This window comes from Pagrus major, chromosome 9, assembly GCF_040436345.1.
Source record: "Pagrus major chromosome 9, Pma_NU_1.0".
NCBI classification, from domain to species: Eukaryota; Metazoa; Chordata; class Actinopteri; order Spariformes; family Sparidae; genus Pagrus; species Pagrus major.
The window spans coordinates 812,148-830,910 of NC_133223.1; the positions used below are offsets into that span (position 1 = coordinate 812,148).

The following is an 18,763-nucleotide window of genomic DNA, read 5'->3' on the forward strand; positions in this document are numbered from 1 at the left end:
GACAAAAATATTAAACTTGGTCATTTATTTATTAAGGAAAATGATCCAATATTACATATCTGTGAGTGGCAAAAGTCTGTGAACCTTTGCTTTCAGTATCTGGTGTGACCCCCTTGTGCAGCAATAACTGCAACTAAACGTTTCCGGTAACTGTTGAGTAGTCCTGTGCATCGACTTGGAGGAATTTTAGCCCATTCCTCAGTACAGACATGCTTCAACTCTGGGATGTTGGGGGGCGTGTCAACATGGCCACTGTGTAGACACGTCTTTGCCAGCTCCTGTATATTTAATCATTAATAGCACACCAAACGTCATTTTACTTGACTACTTCGGTTGTTTTTTATTTTATGACGATTTATGAAACATTCAGGTATGGCTGGGAAAGCTAGCTCTCGCCTAGACCGCTCAAATCGAGCTCAACCTCGGCACGTTAGCGAGAAGGCTAACCACCCACCGTCACCCAAGCATGGCGACGAGGAGGAGGAGGGGGACCCGTCCCTGTCAGCGGTTATCAAACTTATTGAAACTTTCCACGGTGAAACCCGCTCTTCGATGAGCACTCTGCAGTCTGTTATAGAGTCATTCGGGGTACGTATGACGGCGGTGGAAACCTCGCTACAGGATTGTGATGACAGGATTACTACACTGGAGGCGAAGTGTGAGACTTTGGAGAAGTGCAACAAGCTGCTAATGGCGAAAACCGAGGACCTCGAGTCAAGGAGCTGCCGCCAGAATTTACGCGTGGTCGGTATCCCAGAGGACATGGAGGGGCCTAGAGTCACGGCATTCATGACCGACTTCTTCGCTGAGACGCTGGGCATGGATATTCCCGAGAGACCGGAGATGCTGGACCGGGCGCACCGCCTCGCTTCGCGAAGGTGCACCACTTCAGGGTAAAGCAGGAAATCCTCCAGCTGGCCAGGGAGAAAGGCCCGCTCACATTTCGTGGAAAATCGGTGCATACGTTCCTGGACTTTACCACTGAAGTCGCTAAACGGAGGGCATCTTTTAACAACGTCAAGCAGAAGCTCCGGGCTGCACACATCCGATATGGTCTGCTGTTCCCGGCTCGGCTGTAGGTGACCTTCAGCGGCGGGAGATACAGCTTCGCTGCTCCGGACAAGGCAGAGAGATTTTACGTGGAGACCATCGGCCCGACGCTCCCGGCGGGTCGAGCTGACGGCACCACCGACAACGGGTGACTCTTCACGGGCTCACGGTTTGTTTTTCCCCCATGACAGCCCCACAGACTATCCAATATGGGCGGCTTAAATCTGTTTCACAACTGTTTAAAACTGTGTTTTCCCATTTAAAGCCGCCAATTCAATTCAATTTAATATATTATATTATTTGATTAAGTGTGATGAGTGCTGAAAGTATTTCATTTTGAATCTGTATACAGATAATGTCCATGACAAGTTTTCTTTTCTTTTTCTCTAGACGTTTAGTGCTATATATTGTTAGGTTTGGAGCACTGGTTTAGTGCAGTTAGGATTCACCATGTGAGGTGTAGTAGACGCTTCGTTTGGGGAGGCGTTTGGGGTGTAGAGGGTGGGTGGGCTGGGGTTTTGTTCTTCTCCATACTGTTTTCACTGTTTTTATGTCTTATTTTTTGTTTGGTCAGAAGGTTTTCTCCACAGAGTCTTGACATAATATTGGGGGTTTCTGCCAGATTTATTGTATCTGCCGATTGGGATTATTGGTTGACAACACGACAATTAGACTTTGCTCCTGGAATGTCCATGGGATTCACAGTCCTATTAAACGCAAGAAAATACTTAACTATTTAAAGAGAGAAAATGTTCAAATAGCTCTGATCCAAGAGACTCATTTGGATGACAGCAAACATTCAAAACTAAAGAGAGAATGGGTGGGCCAGATTTATTCCTCCTCTTTTACCACTAGGAGCAGGGGTGTGGCCATCCTGGTTCATAAGTCCTTGCCCCTGACAGGGGTGGAGGTTAGAGCTGATAGTGCGGGCAGGTATGTTATGATTAAAGGGACATTATATGGGGATACAGTCTCCTATTTAAATGTATACGCCCCCCCTGTCCGTTCTTCAGACTTTTTTACTGGAGTGTTTTCCTTGTTCTCAGATTGGATTGTTGAATCCTCTGTCATTGCTGGCGACTTTAACTGTTACCTAAATCCACGGCTGGATAGATCTAGTAAAAAAATTCAATCTAATATAGGGCAGGGCCAGTCTTTACTTGGCTGCTGCAACGACATCCATTTTATAGATACGTGGAGGACTCTCCATCCCACCGATAGGCAGTATACATTTTATTCTAAGGTTCATAATTCATCCTCTAGAATTGATTATTTTTTTACTCCTAAATCTGCACTGCAGAATGTACGCTCCTGTTCGATAGGTAATATTATTATTAGTGATCACTCACCAGTATTTTTAGTCACGTCCAGTAAAGTACAACACCCCAAGGCACAGTGGCGGTTCCTAAATCATCTTCTGAAAAACCCCAATTTTAAATCGCATCTTACTGAACAGTTCAAATATTTTATTACTGAAAATGACACCCCTGGTGTTTCTCCTAGTCTGCTTTGGGAAACCGCTAAGGCTGTTATCCGTGGTCTTACTATATCATTCTCAGCAAGAGTAAAGAAAAAACAGAAGGCAGAACAGCAGAAGCTTGAACAACAATTATGTAATCTGCAGGGAGAGTTTAACCTCAACCCGTCAGAGGATTTGAGACTTCAAATTGATGTTACTACTGCAGCTCTGGACACTCTCCTCTCTAAAGAGGCTCAAAGATCCATTTTGTTTGCGAAGCAAAGGATGCATGAATTTGGGAACAAATCAAGTAAATACTTAGCAAATTTAGTTAAGGCAAGGGCTGATTCTCAGGCCATCCCAGTTACAAAAGACAGATCAGGCAAAAAAGTCTATGATAACAAGAATATTAACAACTCATTTTCAGAATTCTATGAATGTTTATATAATTCTGAATCTGGTAGTAATTCGGAGACCCTGATGAATACATTTTTGTCATCCATCAATCTTCCTCGAGCTTCTGATACACAAAAAGAGCTGCTGAACAAGCCGATTACAAAAGAGGAAGTCATGCAGGCTTATCAAGAATTTACAAAATAACAAGGCCCCAGGGCCGGACGGTTTGACTCCTGAATTCTATAAAGCTTTCCAGAACCTGCTGAGTGATCCCTTGCTCAAGATGCTGTCTTACTCCTTTGAATCTGGAGCTCTTCCCAATACTATGATGGACGCAAATATTTCATTAATCCTTAAAAAAAACTGTGGATGACTGTGCTTCCTACAGGCCAATTGCTCTGCTGGATGTGGACCGAAAATTACTTGCTAAAATACTGGCCAGAAGGCTTGAAAGTATCCTCCCAGATATTAATTCATTAGACCAGACTGGTTTTATTCTAGGTCGTAACTCTTACAATAATGTAAGGAAATCTTATACAACATGGCACACAGTCAAAAGTCAAATCTCTTGTGATTTCCCTTGATGCAGAGAAGGCCTTCGACAGGATTGAATGGCCTTACCTGTTATATGTTCTCTCTAAATTTAACTTGGGTGACAATTTTATTAAATGGATATCGCTTCTATGTGCTGCCCCTCGTGCCTCGGTTATTACAAATGGCATGAGATCCCCTGCATTCACAGTGAGGCGGGGCACTAGACAAGGCTGTCCAATCTCCCCTCTTTTGTTTGCTCTCGCCATGGAGCCCTTGGCAGAGGCCATTAGAACTGATCCATTAGTGACTGGCATACAGGTGGGTCCTCTGCAACACAAAATTTCGCTTTACGCGGACGACGTCCTTCTCTATCTGAGTAACTCTGAGGCTTCTATTGTAAGAGCAGTGGAGATAATTAGATCTTTCGGAAAATTTTCAGGCTACAAGGTTAATTACTCTAAATCCGAGGCAATGCCAATGACCCCTAATGTGTCGTGGTCATCAAATTGCTCTGCCCCTTTTCGTTGGTCCCCATCAGGTTTCGTCTACTTGGGGATACATATTACTCCCTCCCTCTCTGGCCTGTACAAAGCCAACTTCGTGCCCCTAATTCGTAGGATTAAAGAAGACTTAGCCCGCTGGACGGCTCTTCCACTGTCTCTTCTGGGGAGAGTAAACCTCTTCAAAATGAACATACTTCCTCGGTTGTTATACCCTTTTCAAATGATCCCGGTTCTTTTAACAAGGAAATCACTTTCAGTTTTAAATAGCTCTCTATCTTCCTTTCTCTGGAGAAATAAACGTGCTAGGCTGAAACTCACCACCCTACATCGCCCTTTCAAGGAAGGGGGTCTGGTGGTGCCGAATATTAAACGTTACCAAATTGCTTGCCTTTGAACAAAGCAACTTAAACTTAGGAAACTATCATTGACACTCCCGATATCAGCAAATCCATCATTCACCCCTTCTATCATAGATGGAGGCTTCGATAGGTGGAAAGAACTTGGATTGCGAAGTATAGGAGACCTCTACATTAATGGGACATTTTCATAATTTCAATTACTGCAGGAAAAGTATGGTCTGTCGAAAAATGAATTTTTTAGATATCTTCAAATCAGACACTTTGTAAGGACGCATTTGAATCATTTTGAAAACTCTACACCTGACAGGCTAGACAGATGTCTCAGAGACTGCGTAACGGAAAGCAAGGCAATTTCATTTGTATACAATTTGTTGCAAGAGCAAGATCAAGTAAATATGGAGTGTATAAAGGAAAGGTGGGAAACAGAACTGGGTATGGGAATAGCAGAAGATATCTGGAAGGAAAGCCTGAAGTATGTCAACATCTGCTCTCTGAATGCTAGACATTGTTTGATCCAGTTTAAAACCCTGCACAGGTTACACTACTCAAGGGTTAAATTACATAAAATCTTTCCAGACGTGTCACCCATCTGTGAAAAGTGCAATCGGGCAGATGCAGACTTACTTCACAGCTATGTACTATGCCCTAAACTAGAGGCTTTTTGGACAGCAATATTTTCATTCTTTTCAAAGATTTTTAAAACTACAATAAGACCAGATCCACTTTTGGTTATACTGGGGGCATCAGTGAACTTTGGAAGTCTGCAGAATGCTCAGCGCCACCTTCTGTCTTACGGCCTCCTATGTGGTAAAAAAACTTGTCCTCTTACACTGGAAACTGAAGGAGACACCAACTTTCAGGGCTTGGGTAACTGCATTGACTGACACATTACACTTGGAAAGGATTCGTTATGCTCTTCATGACAAGCTAGAAGACTTTGAAAAGATCTGGGAACCAATAACCTCATTTCTAAGACGAGATGTAACACAGACCTGAGTGGCACTTGATGGGTGGGGTGGGACGGGGAGGGAGGTCTCAGTGCTTATTTTATTGTTTGGTTGCTTTTGTTTTGTTTTTGTTTTTTTTAATTTATCTTCCCAACATTGTTTATGTATTTTTTGTTTGTTTGTTTTGATTATTTGTTATTTGTTTGTCTGTTTTTGAATATATTGAAATGAAGCAATGTTTATACTAGAAATTGTACTGCTGACTACCTGTTGCTTCACAAATAAAAAAATATTTGAGAACCAAATTGCTTGCCTTTGTAGTTATTTATGGCATTGGTTCAGAGGTGACCCTGATTCTAGTTGGCTCACTCTAGAAGCTACCCCAGTGGCCCCTATTCCTCTCCGTAACATTTTACGTGTCTAAGAAATGGACACAGCCTAATGTAAAAGGCAACTTTTTGTTACAGAATACTATAAGGGTCTGGAGATTGGCAAGAAAACTTGAGGGCCAGAAGGGCTTCATTTCTCGCCTCGTACCTATCCGCCTAAATCCAGATTTCCGCCCTGGCTTGATAGACCACACCTTCAGGGTATAGAGACTGTGGGTGATTTGTTGATAGACGATGTTGTGGTGTCTTTTGCGCAGCTGAGAGAGAAATATAATCTCCCACAGAACCATCATTTTAAATACCTACAAATACGTAGCTTTATCACATAAAACTAGGGAGTTGCAGTTTAAGGTTGTACACAGGCTTCAAATTACTCCTGTGAAACGTAACAAATTCAATCCTCTGCTTTCAAAATACTGCAATAAATGTAAAATTACCGAAGGTTCATATTTCCACTGTATTTTTGAATGCCCTCTTATTAATGACTTTTGGATCAAAGTGTGTAAAGAAATTGATATTTTCAAGAGGAAACTAGCCCTGGAACCTATTTCCTGTATCCTGGGAGTACAACCAGCAGCTTTGAACCTCAGCCCCCCTTCACTGAAGCTGCTTAAGGTGCTGCTGTTTAATGCAAGGAGATGTATTCTTCTACAGTGGATTTCAGACTCTGCCCCCACAGTCTCACACTGGATCCGGAATATTATGGAATTTCTCCCCCTAGAAGCTATAAGCTTCTGGCTTAATGATAAACCATTTAAGTTTTTTCAAATCTGGGACCCCTTTCTAGAACATATTGGAGACGATGGGGCCCGGAATCTCTGGAGTGGTCTCTGTGGTCTGGCATGGACTGAGGTTTCAGGATGCATTCCTAGATAATCTTGGCATTAAGGGGTGATGAATAGGCTTCTATAGTAATGTTGAACAAATGAAAAGAAAACTAGTACCATGGAACTGTTAATACTGGTGAGGTTTCTTTTTTTGTAATTTCAGGATTTCAGCAAGGCTGTGACTGAGGCCTTTGTCAGGCTGTGTGACTCTGGTCTGATTCATCGCTCAGAGGGTTTTGTCAACTGGAGCTGTGCTCTGGAATCTGCCATCTCTGACATAGAGTTTGATTCAAAGGAGCTGTCTGGGGAGACCATGTTGTCTGTTCCTGGTTATGAAAACAAAGTGGAGTTTGGAACAATGCTTACCTTTGCATACCCTATAGAAGGCCACTATGGAGAGGTGGCAGTGTCCACCACCCGTCCTGAGACTATGCTGGGAGACGTGGCTGTAGCTGTTCACCCTGATGATCCTCGATATCAGGCTCTTCATGGGAAGCAGTGCAGACACCCCTTCACCAACAGACTCCTGCCTATCATCACTGATTCAATGGTGGACATGGAGCTAGGAACAGGCGCAGTAAAAGTGACTCCTGCTCATGACCGCACTGACTTCCTGTTGTCACAGAGACACTCACTGCCACGCGTCACTGTGATTGGAGGAGATGGAACCATGACGCACCCCTGTGGTGAATGGCTGAAGGGAGTGAAGCGTTTTGATGCCAGACAGCTGGTTGTGGATGCCCTGGCTGAGAGGAAGCTCTTGAGAGGAAAGAAGAGTCATGCCATGACTTTACCCATCTGCAGTCGCTCAGGAGATATCATTGAACCTCTTCTAAAGAAGCAGTGGTTTGTCCGCTGTGATAAAATGGCTACAAAAGCTATACAGTCTGTGGAAGATGGACAGCTGGAAATCATCCCTCACTTCTACACCAAAACATGGAAGAACTGGCTCTCCAGCATCAGTGATTGGTGCATTTCTAGGCAGCTTTGGTGGGGTCATCAGGTCCCTGCCTACCAAGTGGAGCTTCCCTCACTTTACTGACAAACAAGAGGAGCAGTGGGTTTGGGGTCGGAACGAGGACGAGGCCAGACAGAGAGCTGCTGTCAAATATGGAGTGAAGCCTGAAGCCATTACTTTGACTCAGGACCCTGATGTCCTTGATACCTGGTTCTCGTCGGGGCTGTTTCCCTTTGCCATGCTTGGCTGGCCTGAGCAGACTGCTGATTTTCAGCGCTTCTACCCAAATTCCATTCTAGAAACAGGCAGTGACCTCATCTTCTTCTGGGTTGTAAGGATGGTGATGCTGGGCATAGAGCTGACAGGACAGTTGCCTTTTAAACAGGCTCTACTTCACTCTCTGGTGAGAGATAAATATGGCAGGAAAATGAGTAAATCTCTTGGAAATGTCATCGACCCATTAGATTTTATACATGGAGTCTCTCTGGAGAGACTTCAAGAGAAAGTGAAGGAGGGTAACCTTGACCCCAGGGAACAACTGGTGGCCATGGAAGCTCAGAGGAAAGACTTCCCCAAGGGCATCCCTCAGTGTGGGACTGATGCTCTGAGATTTGCCCTTTGCTCTCACAAGATGCAGGGTGAAGACATCAGTCTGTCCATCTCTGAGGTCCTGAGCTGCAGAAACTTCTGTAATAAAATGTGGCAGACACTGAGATTTACACTGGGAGTGCTGGGTGACAACATAACACCAGTGAGAACACTGGAAGAGTCAACTCCTCTGAGCAGCATGGACCGGTGGATCTGCTCCAGACTCTACAGCACAGTAGTACAGTGTGAGCAGGCTTTTGAAGCCTACGAGCTGCATACTGTCACATGCCCTGTACTCCTTCTGGGTCCACAGCCTGTGTGATGTCTACTTGAAGTATGTGAAGCATGTGCTGGTCCGTCAGGATGGGCAGGTGGCCAGCAGTGTCCTCTATCACTGCGTGTCTATGTCTCTGGCCCTGCTCTCCCCCTTCATGCCCTTCATCACTGAGGAGCTGTGGCAGAGACTCCAGCCATTCAGACCTGGAGCTGCAGCCCAGACCAGCCTGTGTCTACAGTCCTACCCCTGCTCCTCTCAACTAGCACACTGGATTTTCCCTGATGTGGAAAAAGATTTTTTGCTGATCCGGAAAGTGATCTGAGTAGCCCGTTCACTACGAGCCCAGTGTGGCATGACCAAAGAAAAACCTGCCATGTGGGCAGTGTGTTCACCCAGCCAGGCGCAGGTCCTCCTTCACTTTGGGTCTGCTGTGTGGACTTTAAGCCAGATTTCCAACCTCCATATCTACTGTCCTCTGGAAGCAGAAAACCTCCACTCTGTCTACTCTCCTCCACCTAAAGGAAGCCTCGTCGGTGTGGTGGACCACACATGTCAGTTACACCTTCATGTTCAGAGTGGAATGAACATTGACAAATGGATACTGCAGCTCTCCCAGCGCAGAGACAAGCTTGTTTCAAAGCTGGAGGAAAACCTCTGCAGAGTCCAGTCTCCACACTACCTGACCAAAGTTCCTGCTCATGTCAGGGAACAGATTGACAGTAAGATGTCAGCCCTGCAGCAGGAACTGAAGACCACTGAGGACCAGCTCAGCGTCCTGCAACAGACTCAGGCAGCAGAGTAACCACAACCAATGGGCATTACAGTAACTGTGAGGCTGCTGGACATAAAATCTGATTAATTTGATGAATAATTTATGCTGTCTGAGCCAGAGATTTGGACACTGCTTGAAAGGAGACTTTACGTAACATCAAAAAAAAAAAAAAAACTCTGGGATGTTGGTGGGTTTCCTCACATGAACTGCTCGCTTCAGGTCCTTCCACAACATTTCGATTGGATTAAGGTCAGGACTTTGACTTGGCCATTCCAAAACATTAACTTAATTCTTCTTTAACCATTCTTTGGTAGAACGACTTGTGTGCTTAGGGTCGTTGTCTTGCTGCATGACCCACATTCTCTTGAGATTCAGTGTACGGACAGATGTCACATTTTCCTTTAGAATTTGCTTGTATAATTCAGAATTCATTGTTCCTTCAATGATGGCAAGCCATCCTGGCCCAGATGCAGCAAAACAGGCCCAAACCATGATACTACCACCATCACGTTTCACAGATGGGATAAGGTTCTTCTGCTGGAATGCAGTGTTTTTCTTTCTCCATACATAACGCTTCTCATTTAAACCAATAAGTTCTATTTTGGTCTCATCCGTCTACAAAAAATTTTTTCCAATAGCCTTCTGGCTTGTCCACGTGATCTTTTGCAAACTGCAGGCGGGCAGCAATGTTTTTTTTGGAGAGCAGTGGCTTTCTCCTTGGACCCTGCCATGCACACCATTGTTGTTCAGTGTTCTCCTGACGGTGGACTCATGAACATTAATATTAGCTAATGTGAGAGAGACCTTTAGTTGCTTAGAAGTTACCCTGGGGCGAGGCCGGCTCTACGCAGGGGCAAGAAGGGGCAGCGCCCCCTCAAATAAATGTCTTGCCCCCTCAAATCAAAATTTTAGAAGTTGAGAAAGCACATTTTAATATACTCACAAAATTAATATATTACAAGTTGACAAAATTATCTGCAGTAGCAGAAAAATCCGCCGAAAAAGGGACACACACGATACAGTATCAGCTTCCCTCTCATCTCTGTCCCTCCGCTGTGCGTGTATTCACAGGCTGCGCAGCACACACATGCGAATATATTCAGGAAACAGACTGGAACCAAAAACAACGTCTGTAACGTCCTCTGATGATTATAAACGTTAACTACTCCTTACATGTTCAGTATACAGGTAGGCACCAAACCACCGGATGTATTTTTATGTTTTTATGAGTGTTTACAGCTGCCAACGTCTGTAACGCTGCTACTGTGATGATACATGACGGTTAAATATTGAGTCTGTGTCTATAATGACCAGATCCTGACACGTAAATGTGATGTCTGTCTACCATACTGTCAACTTAAATATGGACTACTGACTGCATAATATATTAATCAGAATCAGAAACACTTCACTAATCCCCGACGGGAAATTGCGTTACAGTTGCTCCCATTCAAAGTCAAGAATATGCAGAAAAATAGTAATAATAACAATAATAATAATAATACAAACTATATATATATATATATATATATACAAATATACATATATACATATATATATATATATATACACATATATATATATATACACATATACATATACATATATATATATATACATATACATATATATATATATACATATACATATACATATATATATATATACATATACATATATATATATATACATATACATATATATATATATATATATATATATATATATTTAACCGTCATTTAACATCACAGTAGCAGCGTTACAGACGTTGGCAGCTGTAAACACTCATAAAAACATTATAAAAGTACATCCGGTGGTTTGGTGCCTACCTCTATACTGAACATGTGAGGAGTAGTTAACGTTTATAATCATCAGAGGACGGTACAGACGTTGTTTTTGGTTCCTGTCTGTTTCCTGAATATATTCGTACGTGTGTGAATGTGTAAATGAGAGACATTAACTTATAGCACTTTGTAGAAGGAGCTTTGTAAAGTTCACTCCATTCACTTGTATTAGTTCACAGGGCAGAGCTGCTTCCTCCAATATGGCGGCGACGTCGACGTACGGTCCAGCGCTCAATGAGGCGTCTATGTATATATGTCTATGGTTACAAGCACAGAGATGAGTGCCCACGTCCACTGCATGTGACAAACTGAAGACAAATGACCTGTGTCTGACAGACCCCTACGTAAAGCCCCGCCCCGGGCTGTAGTTCTGCACTGTTTTGTTTCATACAATCACAGCGTGTTTTTTACAAAGCCAGCTTACTTATTTTCTGCTCCAGCTTCCAGCAGCTCACAAAGAGAAAGTTAATGCTGTGTAATGCATCCCTTTTTCAGAGCTTTTAAAAAGTGTAGCGCTGCAGCTGCTCCTGCATGTACAGGTGGGACACCCAAGTTGGACAGGTCTGAAGGTAGTGGCCTGACAAAGTGCAATCCACTTCTCCAGGTTGGGGTTGGACACATAGCTATCAACCCAATTCAATGAAGAAACACTGTTACTATAAGCACAGAAAAAAAAAGTGCTGGAGCATGATGTGTACACATGATGCCCCCTTCACATTTCTGACTGCCCCCTCATATATGCCTGTCTAGAACCGGCCCTGCCCTGGGGTCCTTTGTGACCTCGCTGACGATTATACGTCTTGCTCTTGGAGTGATCTTTGTTGGTCGACCACTCCTGGAGAGGGTAACAGTGGTCTTGAATTTCCTCCACTTGTACACAATCTGTCTGACTGTGGATTGATGGATTCCAAACTCTTTAGAGATGGTTTTGTAACCTTTTCTGGCCTGATGAGCATCAACAACTCTTTTTCTGAGGTCCTCAGAAATCTCCTTTTTTCGTGCCATGATACACTTTCACAAACATGTGTTGTGAAGATCTGACTTTGAAAACACCTGAATCTAATTTCACCTTCAAATTAACTGCCAATCCTAGAGGTTGACATACTTTTGTCACTCAAAGATATGTTATACTGGATCATTTTTCTCAATACATAAATGGTCAAGTACAATATTTTTGTCTCATTTGTTTAATTGGGTTCTCTTTATCTACTTTTAGGACTTGTGTGAAAATCTGATGATGTTTTAGGTCATATTCATGCAGAAATATAGAAAATTCTAAAGGGTTCACAAAATATCAAGCACCACTGTATACATACATACATATACACATATATACACATACAGTTGTGCTCATAAGTTTACATACCCTGGCAGAATTTGTGTTTTCTTGGCCATTTTTCAGAGAATTTAAATGATAATACAAAAACTTTTCTTTTAACATCAATGACAGCTTAAAGCATTTTGTGGTAGTTATAGATGAGGCACTTTATTTTCTCAGATGGTAAAGCTGCCCATTCTTCTTGGCAAAAAGTCTCAAGTTCCTGTAAATTCTTGGGCTGTCTTGCATGAACTGCACGTTTGAGATCTCCCCAAAGTGGCTCAATGATATTGAGGTCAGGAGATTGAGATGGCCACTCCAGAACCTTTTTTCTGCTGTAGCAAATAACATATATATACATATACATATAAATATATATACACATTATATATACATATAAATATATATACACATTATATATATATGTATATACACATTATATATATATATATGTATATACACATTATATATATATATATATATATATATATATATATATATATATATATATATATATATATATACATACATACACATACACAGTTGCAGTTTCAAAATTATTCAACCCCCACCACAAATTAGGTTTATTGGCAACATGTACAAACTAGCAGGTGTTTGCAATAAACAAATCAAACAAGAGCAATTTAAATAAACAACACAACTAATATTGCAAGTGGTTTCTCCAAATTCAACACATAATGTCAATTTTAATTACTATTGCAGTCTCAAAATTATTCAACCCCTTCACGACAAGCATCTTTAGTACTTAGTAGAGCACCCTTTTGCTGTTATGACCTGCCACAAACGTGATGCATAGCCAGAAAACCAGCTTCTGGCAGTGTTAATGAGGAATCTTAGCCCATTCCTCATGGGAAAAGCCTTTAGTTCACTAATATTCTTGGGTTTGCGTGCTGCAACTGCCTTTTTCAAATCCCACCAGAGATTTTCAATGGGGTTCAAGTCAGGCGACTGTGATGGCCACTCTAGTATCTTCCAGGACTTCTGAAACCAAGCCTTGGTGGACTTTGAGGTATGCTTGGGATCATTGTCCTGTTGGAAGGTCCAATGATGCCCAAGCTTCAGCTTCCTCACAGACGGCATGACATTTTCTCCCAGGATTTCCTGATACCTGATTGAATCCATCTTGCCCTCCACACGCTAAAGGTTTCCAGTGCTAGAGGAAGCGAAGCAGCCCCAGAGCATCACTGAGCCACCGCCATGCTTCAGTGTAGGCATGGTGTTCTTTTCAGCGTATGCTTCATTCTTCCTCCTCCAGACATACCACTGATCCATAGGCCTGAAAAGTTCCAGTTTTGTTTCATTGCTCCACAGAACAGAATCCCAAAACTTCTTTGGCTTATTCATATAGTTTTGAGCAAATTGGAGCAGATTTTTCTTGTGCTTTTGGGTCAGTAGTGGTGTACGTCTTGGAGTTCGGGCATGGAGCCCTTCAGCATTTAGTATGCGCCTTACTGTGGAAACTGAAACCTCAGTGCCTGCTGCCACCAAGTCTTGCTGCAGGTCTTTTGTCAGTCAAGGATTTTTGACCACCTGCCACCTCAGGACTCCGGTGGCAGCCGTTGATAGCTTCCTCTTTCTGCCATGTCCAGGTAGTGTAGCCACTGTTCCTTTAACTTTAAACTTGCGAACTATGCTTCCAACTGTATCTCTAGGAACATTCAGTGCCTTTGCTATCTTTGTGTATCATTTTCCTTGTTTGTGCAAGGCAATGATCTCTTCTCTGAATATTTTGGTCAATTCTCTTGACTTAGCCATATTTCTAACATGAAATGTCACCGTCAACAGTCCAGGTATTTGAGGTGTTCTATCTCAAGCACACCTGATGCAACTAATGAAGCCCCTTGATTGCTTGCATCCGGTGTGCTTGAGACCACACCTGATTTGCAAATGTGTGCTCTTGTGAGGAATTCTATTCAGGGGGTTGAATATTTTTGAGACTGCAGTAGTCATTGAAAGTAGGATTTAGTGTTGAATTTGGATAAAATCATTGTAATATTAGTTTTATTTAACTATTTAAACTGTTCTTGTGTAATTTGTTTATTGCAAACACCTGAAAAAATTTACATTTTGCCAATAAACCTAAAATGCAATGGGGGTTGAATAATTTTGATTGCAACTGTATATATACACACACATATATACACACATACATACACACATATACATATACATACATACATACATATACATATACGTACAAACATACATATATATGTACATATATATACACACATATATATATATATGTACATATATATATACATATATATATATATATATACATATATATATATATATATATATATATATATATATATACATATATATATATGTACACACACACACACACACACATATATATATATACACATCCATACATTTGTTGGTGAAAGCTGGACAGGTACAACACTGTCATCTATATTCATATAACACTCAAAATTGAACATCTTTGGTATTAACTTTATTAGAACTGTTGAACATTAGGGCCCTCTCTCTCTCCCTCTCTCTCTCTCTCTCTCTCCCCCTAGTCCCTCTCACCCTCTCGGTGCTAAGATACAGTGAAACTGTAACTAAAATGAAGTGAAACAAAAAATTGAGTTGTTTGGCCATTAACCCCAAGAACACCACACCCACCTTCAAGCATGAAGGTTTTAGTATTATGCTGTGGGGTTGTTTTGCTGTCAGTGGATCTGGTGCTCTAAAGAAAGCAAATGGAATTAAAACTGCAAGCAGTGATGAACGGGCCCTCGCCCCACGTACGTCGGGGCCGTGGTATCGTCAGAGGCCGCACGCCCAGATGTGTGCTCGCCCATTGCCTGTGGAAATTTCCTACCTAAATGGGATATGTGTCACACAAAACACAACAGTGACATCTTCAGTGACTTCCTGTGTCCAGTGGGTGGCGCTATGGATATGACGCAGCATTGATGCATAGAAGGATTGAGGGTTAAACCCTCTACATGTGGACCAATTTGGTGTAGATGGGAAATCGTATGTTGAAGTTTTAAGGACTTCCTGCGTGATGGCGAAGAATCGAAATTGACTGCACCGCCACGCCCACCAGGTACAACACAGGCTGTTGAAGGTATGAGGATGCTACAGAGTGAATGTGAAGTCTGTGGTGTTAAATCTGTAGGATGAGGTAGTTAAAGTACGAGGCTTAGAAATTGGGTTCGTACAGAATGGGAAAAGCCATAAGTGGGTCATCGAAATTAACCGCACCGCCACCTCCTTTCCTTTTCCTCATTTCCTGTGTCCAGTGGGTGGCGCTACAGATATGATACAGTATTGATGCAGAGACGTATTCAGGGCGAGCCCCTCTACATGTGTGAGCAATTTGATGCAGATGGGAAATTGTATGTAGAAGTTATAATGACTTCCTTAGTTCCTTCGACTTCCTTAGTTAGTTAATGTACAAGGCATAGAAATGTGTTTTAAATGGGTAAAAATGGCGATGAAATCTCAAATTTGAAACAAAATGGCAGACTTCCCGTTGGACTGAGGGTATGGGTCCAAGAGGGTTTTTTGTGCATCTGGTCATGATACGTATGTGTACTGAATTTCGTTGATGTGTGTGCTTGTAGGAGGCGGGGCTTAAAGTTTGAAATATTCCAGGGGGCGCTATGGAGCCATTTTTTCACTTAAAACAGTATTGATGCATAGACGTATTCAGGGAGAACCCCTCTACATGTGTGAGCAATTTGGTGTAGATGGACCATTTCATGCTGAAGTTATAAGGACTTCTTGCATGATGGCGAAGGATCGAAAGTGACCGCACCGCCACGCCCACCTGGTACAACGCAGGCTGTTGAAGGTATGAGGGTGCTACTGAGTGAATGTGAAGTCTGTGGTGTTAAATCTGTAGGACGAGTTAGTTAAAGTACGAGGCATAGACATTGGGTACATACAGAACGGGAAAAGCCATAATGGGGTCATCGACATTGAGCGCACCACTACGGCCAGCAGGTATAACGTAGGCGATAGCTTTTCACAACATATCATCTACAAACCGTCATCGGGCCATGGAACACAATTTGCAAAAGTTTTGTGGTAATGGGACCGTATCTCGGCAAGATATGCAAGACTGTCTGTTTGGAACAAAATGTACAGGAAGTTGTTATTTCATAACTTGAGTATTCTTTGGAATATCACAATTCCTTTTACAACTTTTTGTCAGGAGGGTCCACAGATGCTGTGTGCAAAGTTTCGTGCAAATCAATGAAATTGCCTGGGAGGAGATAGCAAAGGTAGATTTGTGATATTTTTTGTGCGATTTTGCGCAAAAAAACGGTAGGCGGAAATGGGCGTGGCCTATATCATGAGATTCAACGCAATTCAGGAAACATGTGGATATAAGGTTTTTGAATGTGTGACAACGTATATGGGAGTTATAAGCCAAAACGCACTTTGCTTGATTATAGTGCCACCTAGTGGTGGAAGTTCACGACGACCATAGATAAACTTTTCACCACATGTGACATATGTTCCGAGTTTGGTGAGTTTTGGGATATGTTCAGGCCGCCAAATATGCGCTCGTTGTTGAGGGTGAAGAATAATAATAATCCTTACAGATACAATAGGGCCTTCACAGGTTTCCTGCTCGGGCCCTAATAATGAAGGAGGATTATCTCCAAGATTGGGTCTTGGGTGCAGTTGGGTGTTCCAACAGGACAATGATCCCAAACACAGATCAAAACTGGTAAAGGGATGGCTAAAATCAGACTAGAATTAAGGTTTTGGAATGGCCTGTCCATATCCTGACTTGAACCCCATCAAGAACATATGGACTCTGCTGAAGAAACAACTTTGTTGCAGGAAGCTAACAAATTCAGTTGAACCTAACCGATTCTGTCAAGAAGCGTGGTTAGAAATTCAGCCAGAGGACCAGAAGCTTAAATTGATTAAGGTGAAAATGGCAGAGGGGCATTCCACCAAATGTCAGAATTACTGTATGTATATTTTTGACCCGGCAGATTTGGTGACCTATAATAAATTCATTATTGAACCAAACTTCATGAATGTTTTTTTGTGACAAAGTAATATGTGTTCCAGTCATTCCATCACAGAAAAATGTAAATACACTTCTGACCACGACTATATGTGGTGAGAATGCCATGAGAGAGAGAGAGAGAGAGAGAGGAAAATACTGAAATACTGCCCTTAACCTGTTTAACCTATTTTTTTTGTTTTTTTCATGTCTGCAACAAATTCAATTGAATTGTAGTGAAACGTGGGATGCAGAAAAATAAGGCACGACTGTGAATCTCTCTCTAATGTGCCTCTGTGGCCGCATGGGGGACACACATGAGCAGCATACAAGAAATGTGGCCTGGGCGTAATTTTAATCTTTTGTGGAGACAGTGTGCTCATCAGTAGACTTTTACTTTGTTACAGTTGCATGGAAGTACCAATGTAATTCAATAGCTCAGTTATAAAACTAATGTTTGAGAAGCTGCTACATGTTAAGCCAGATTGATGACACTGGATCAGATTGAAGATGAATAATCTTTGGTCTGATACATCAGCGGTGGATTTATATTGGACTCCATTATAATCACAATTGTTTCTAATGTTTGGGACTTGATCAGAAACATCTATTAGTATAGTTTTAATATGGATGAATAGTTTGGATGCCAAAAATGTGTTTATCAACTGTTGTTTTCTCTTAAGCTGCCATTTGCGTTTCACAGAGATGATGTCTTTGGGACAAATCTGTCAACACAAAGGACATTTTCTGTTTAGAACGTACAGAGACATGTATGTGTGCTCCTACCTTTCCACCTGAGCATCCAGGTTTTCTTCACTCTGAGAACACTGAGTAGCATCATCTGAAGATGCATTCTCTGCAAGAGTCACACTGCCACCATCTCCTGTGCCCGAGAGGGATGTTGCATAGAATAGAAACATAAAAAGGAAGCACTGGGTTAAGTGGTTTATTAACTCCATGTCAGCACAAAGCAAACCAAGTCCATCCATCTTCAACAGATTTGTATATCCATATAAGATTTGTTTACGCAATCCTTTTTCATCTACTGTAGTCATGCCATAAATTGCTTAACTTCAATGAATCCATTAAGAACTACCTGCTCAACTTTCCAAATTGAGAAGTGGTAATAAACAAACTATTGAAAGCTTATGCTTAACGATGGCAACTGTCCTATTTGTCCATGGCTACAAAAAATGTCATACTTGCCATAGTGTGAAATAATATTCAGAATAAAAATACAAATACTCAGCAGCTCTGCTGCTCATCCCACAAATGCATGTTCCTTACAAATGTGGCACCATTTAAAAGGGAAATAAACAGGCTTTCCAATGGTATAAGATTTATTGCCTAGAAGCATTGTTACAACAAAGAAATAATCTACCAAACACAAATTTCCTTACTGTTTGTGCTATGTTTATGTGAACACTATTTATTTATGAAGTGAAGATTAGCTACAGTGAACTTGGCCTGCATTGTGATTAGTACTCATAATGAGGATATAGGGTGTAACGATTGTTGCCGTCTCTGCTGGCTT

At 41.9% G+C, this 18,763-nt stretch overlaps 1 protein-coding gene and 1 pseudogene across 1 annotated transcript in view; one reads left to right on the top strand and one right to left on the bottom strand.

Moving 5' to 3' along the window:
- ubxn4 (UBX domain protein 4) overlaps nucleotides 1–18,763 on the bottom strand; it is a 193,249-nt gene that overhangs the window by 94,228 nt on the left and 80,258 nt on the right. Inside the window, exon 6 of the mRNA XM_073473309.1 lies at nucleotides 18,016–18,112. Within this exon, the coding sequence (XP_073329410.1) occupies nucleotides 18,016–18,112 (97 nt within the window). The remainder of the gene's footprint in view (nucleotides 1–18,015; nucleotides 18,113–18,763) is intronic.
- LOC141002127 (valine--tRNA ligase, mitochondrial-like) lies at nucleotides 373–9,191 on the top strand (annotated as a pseudogene).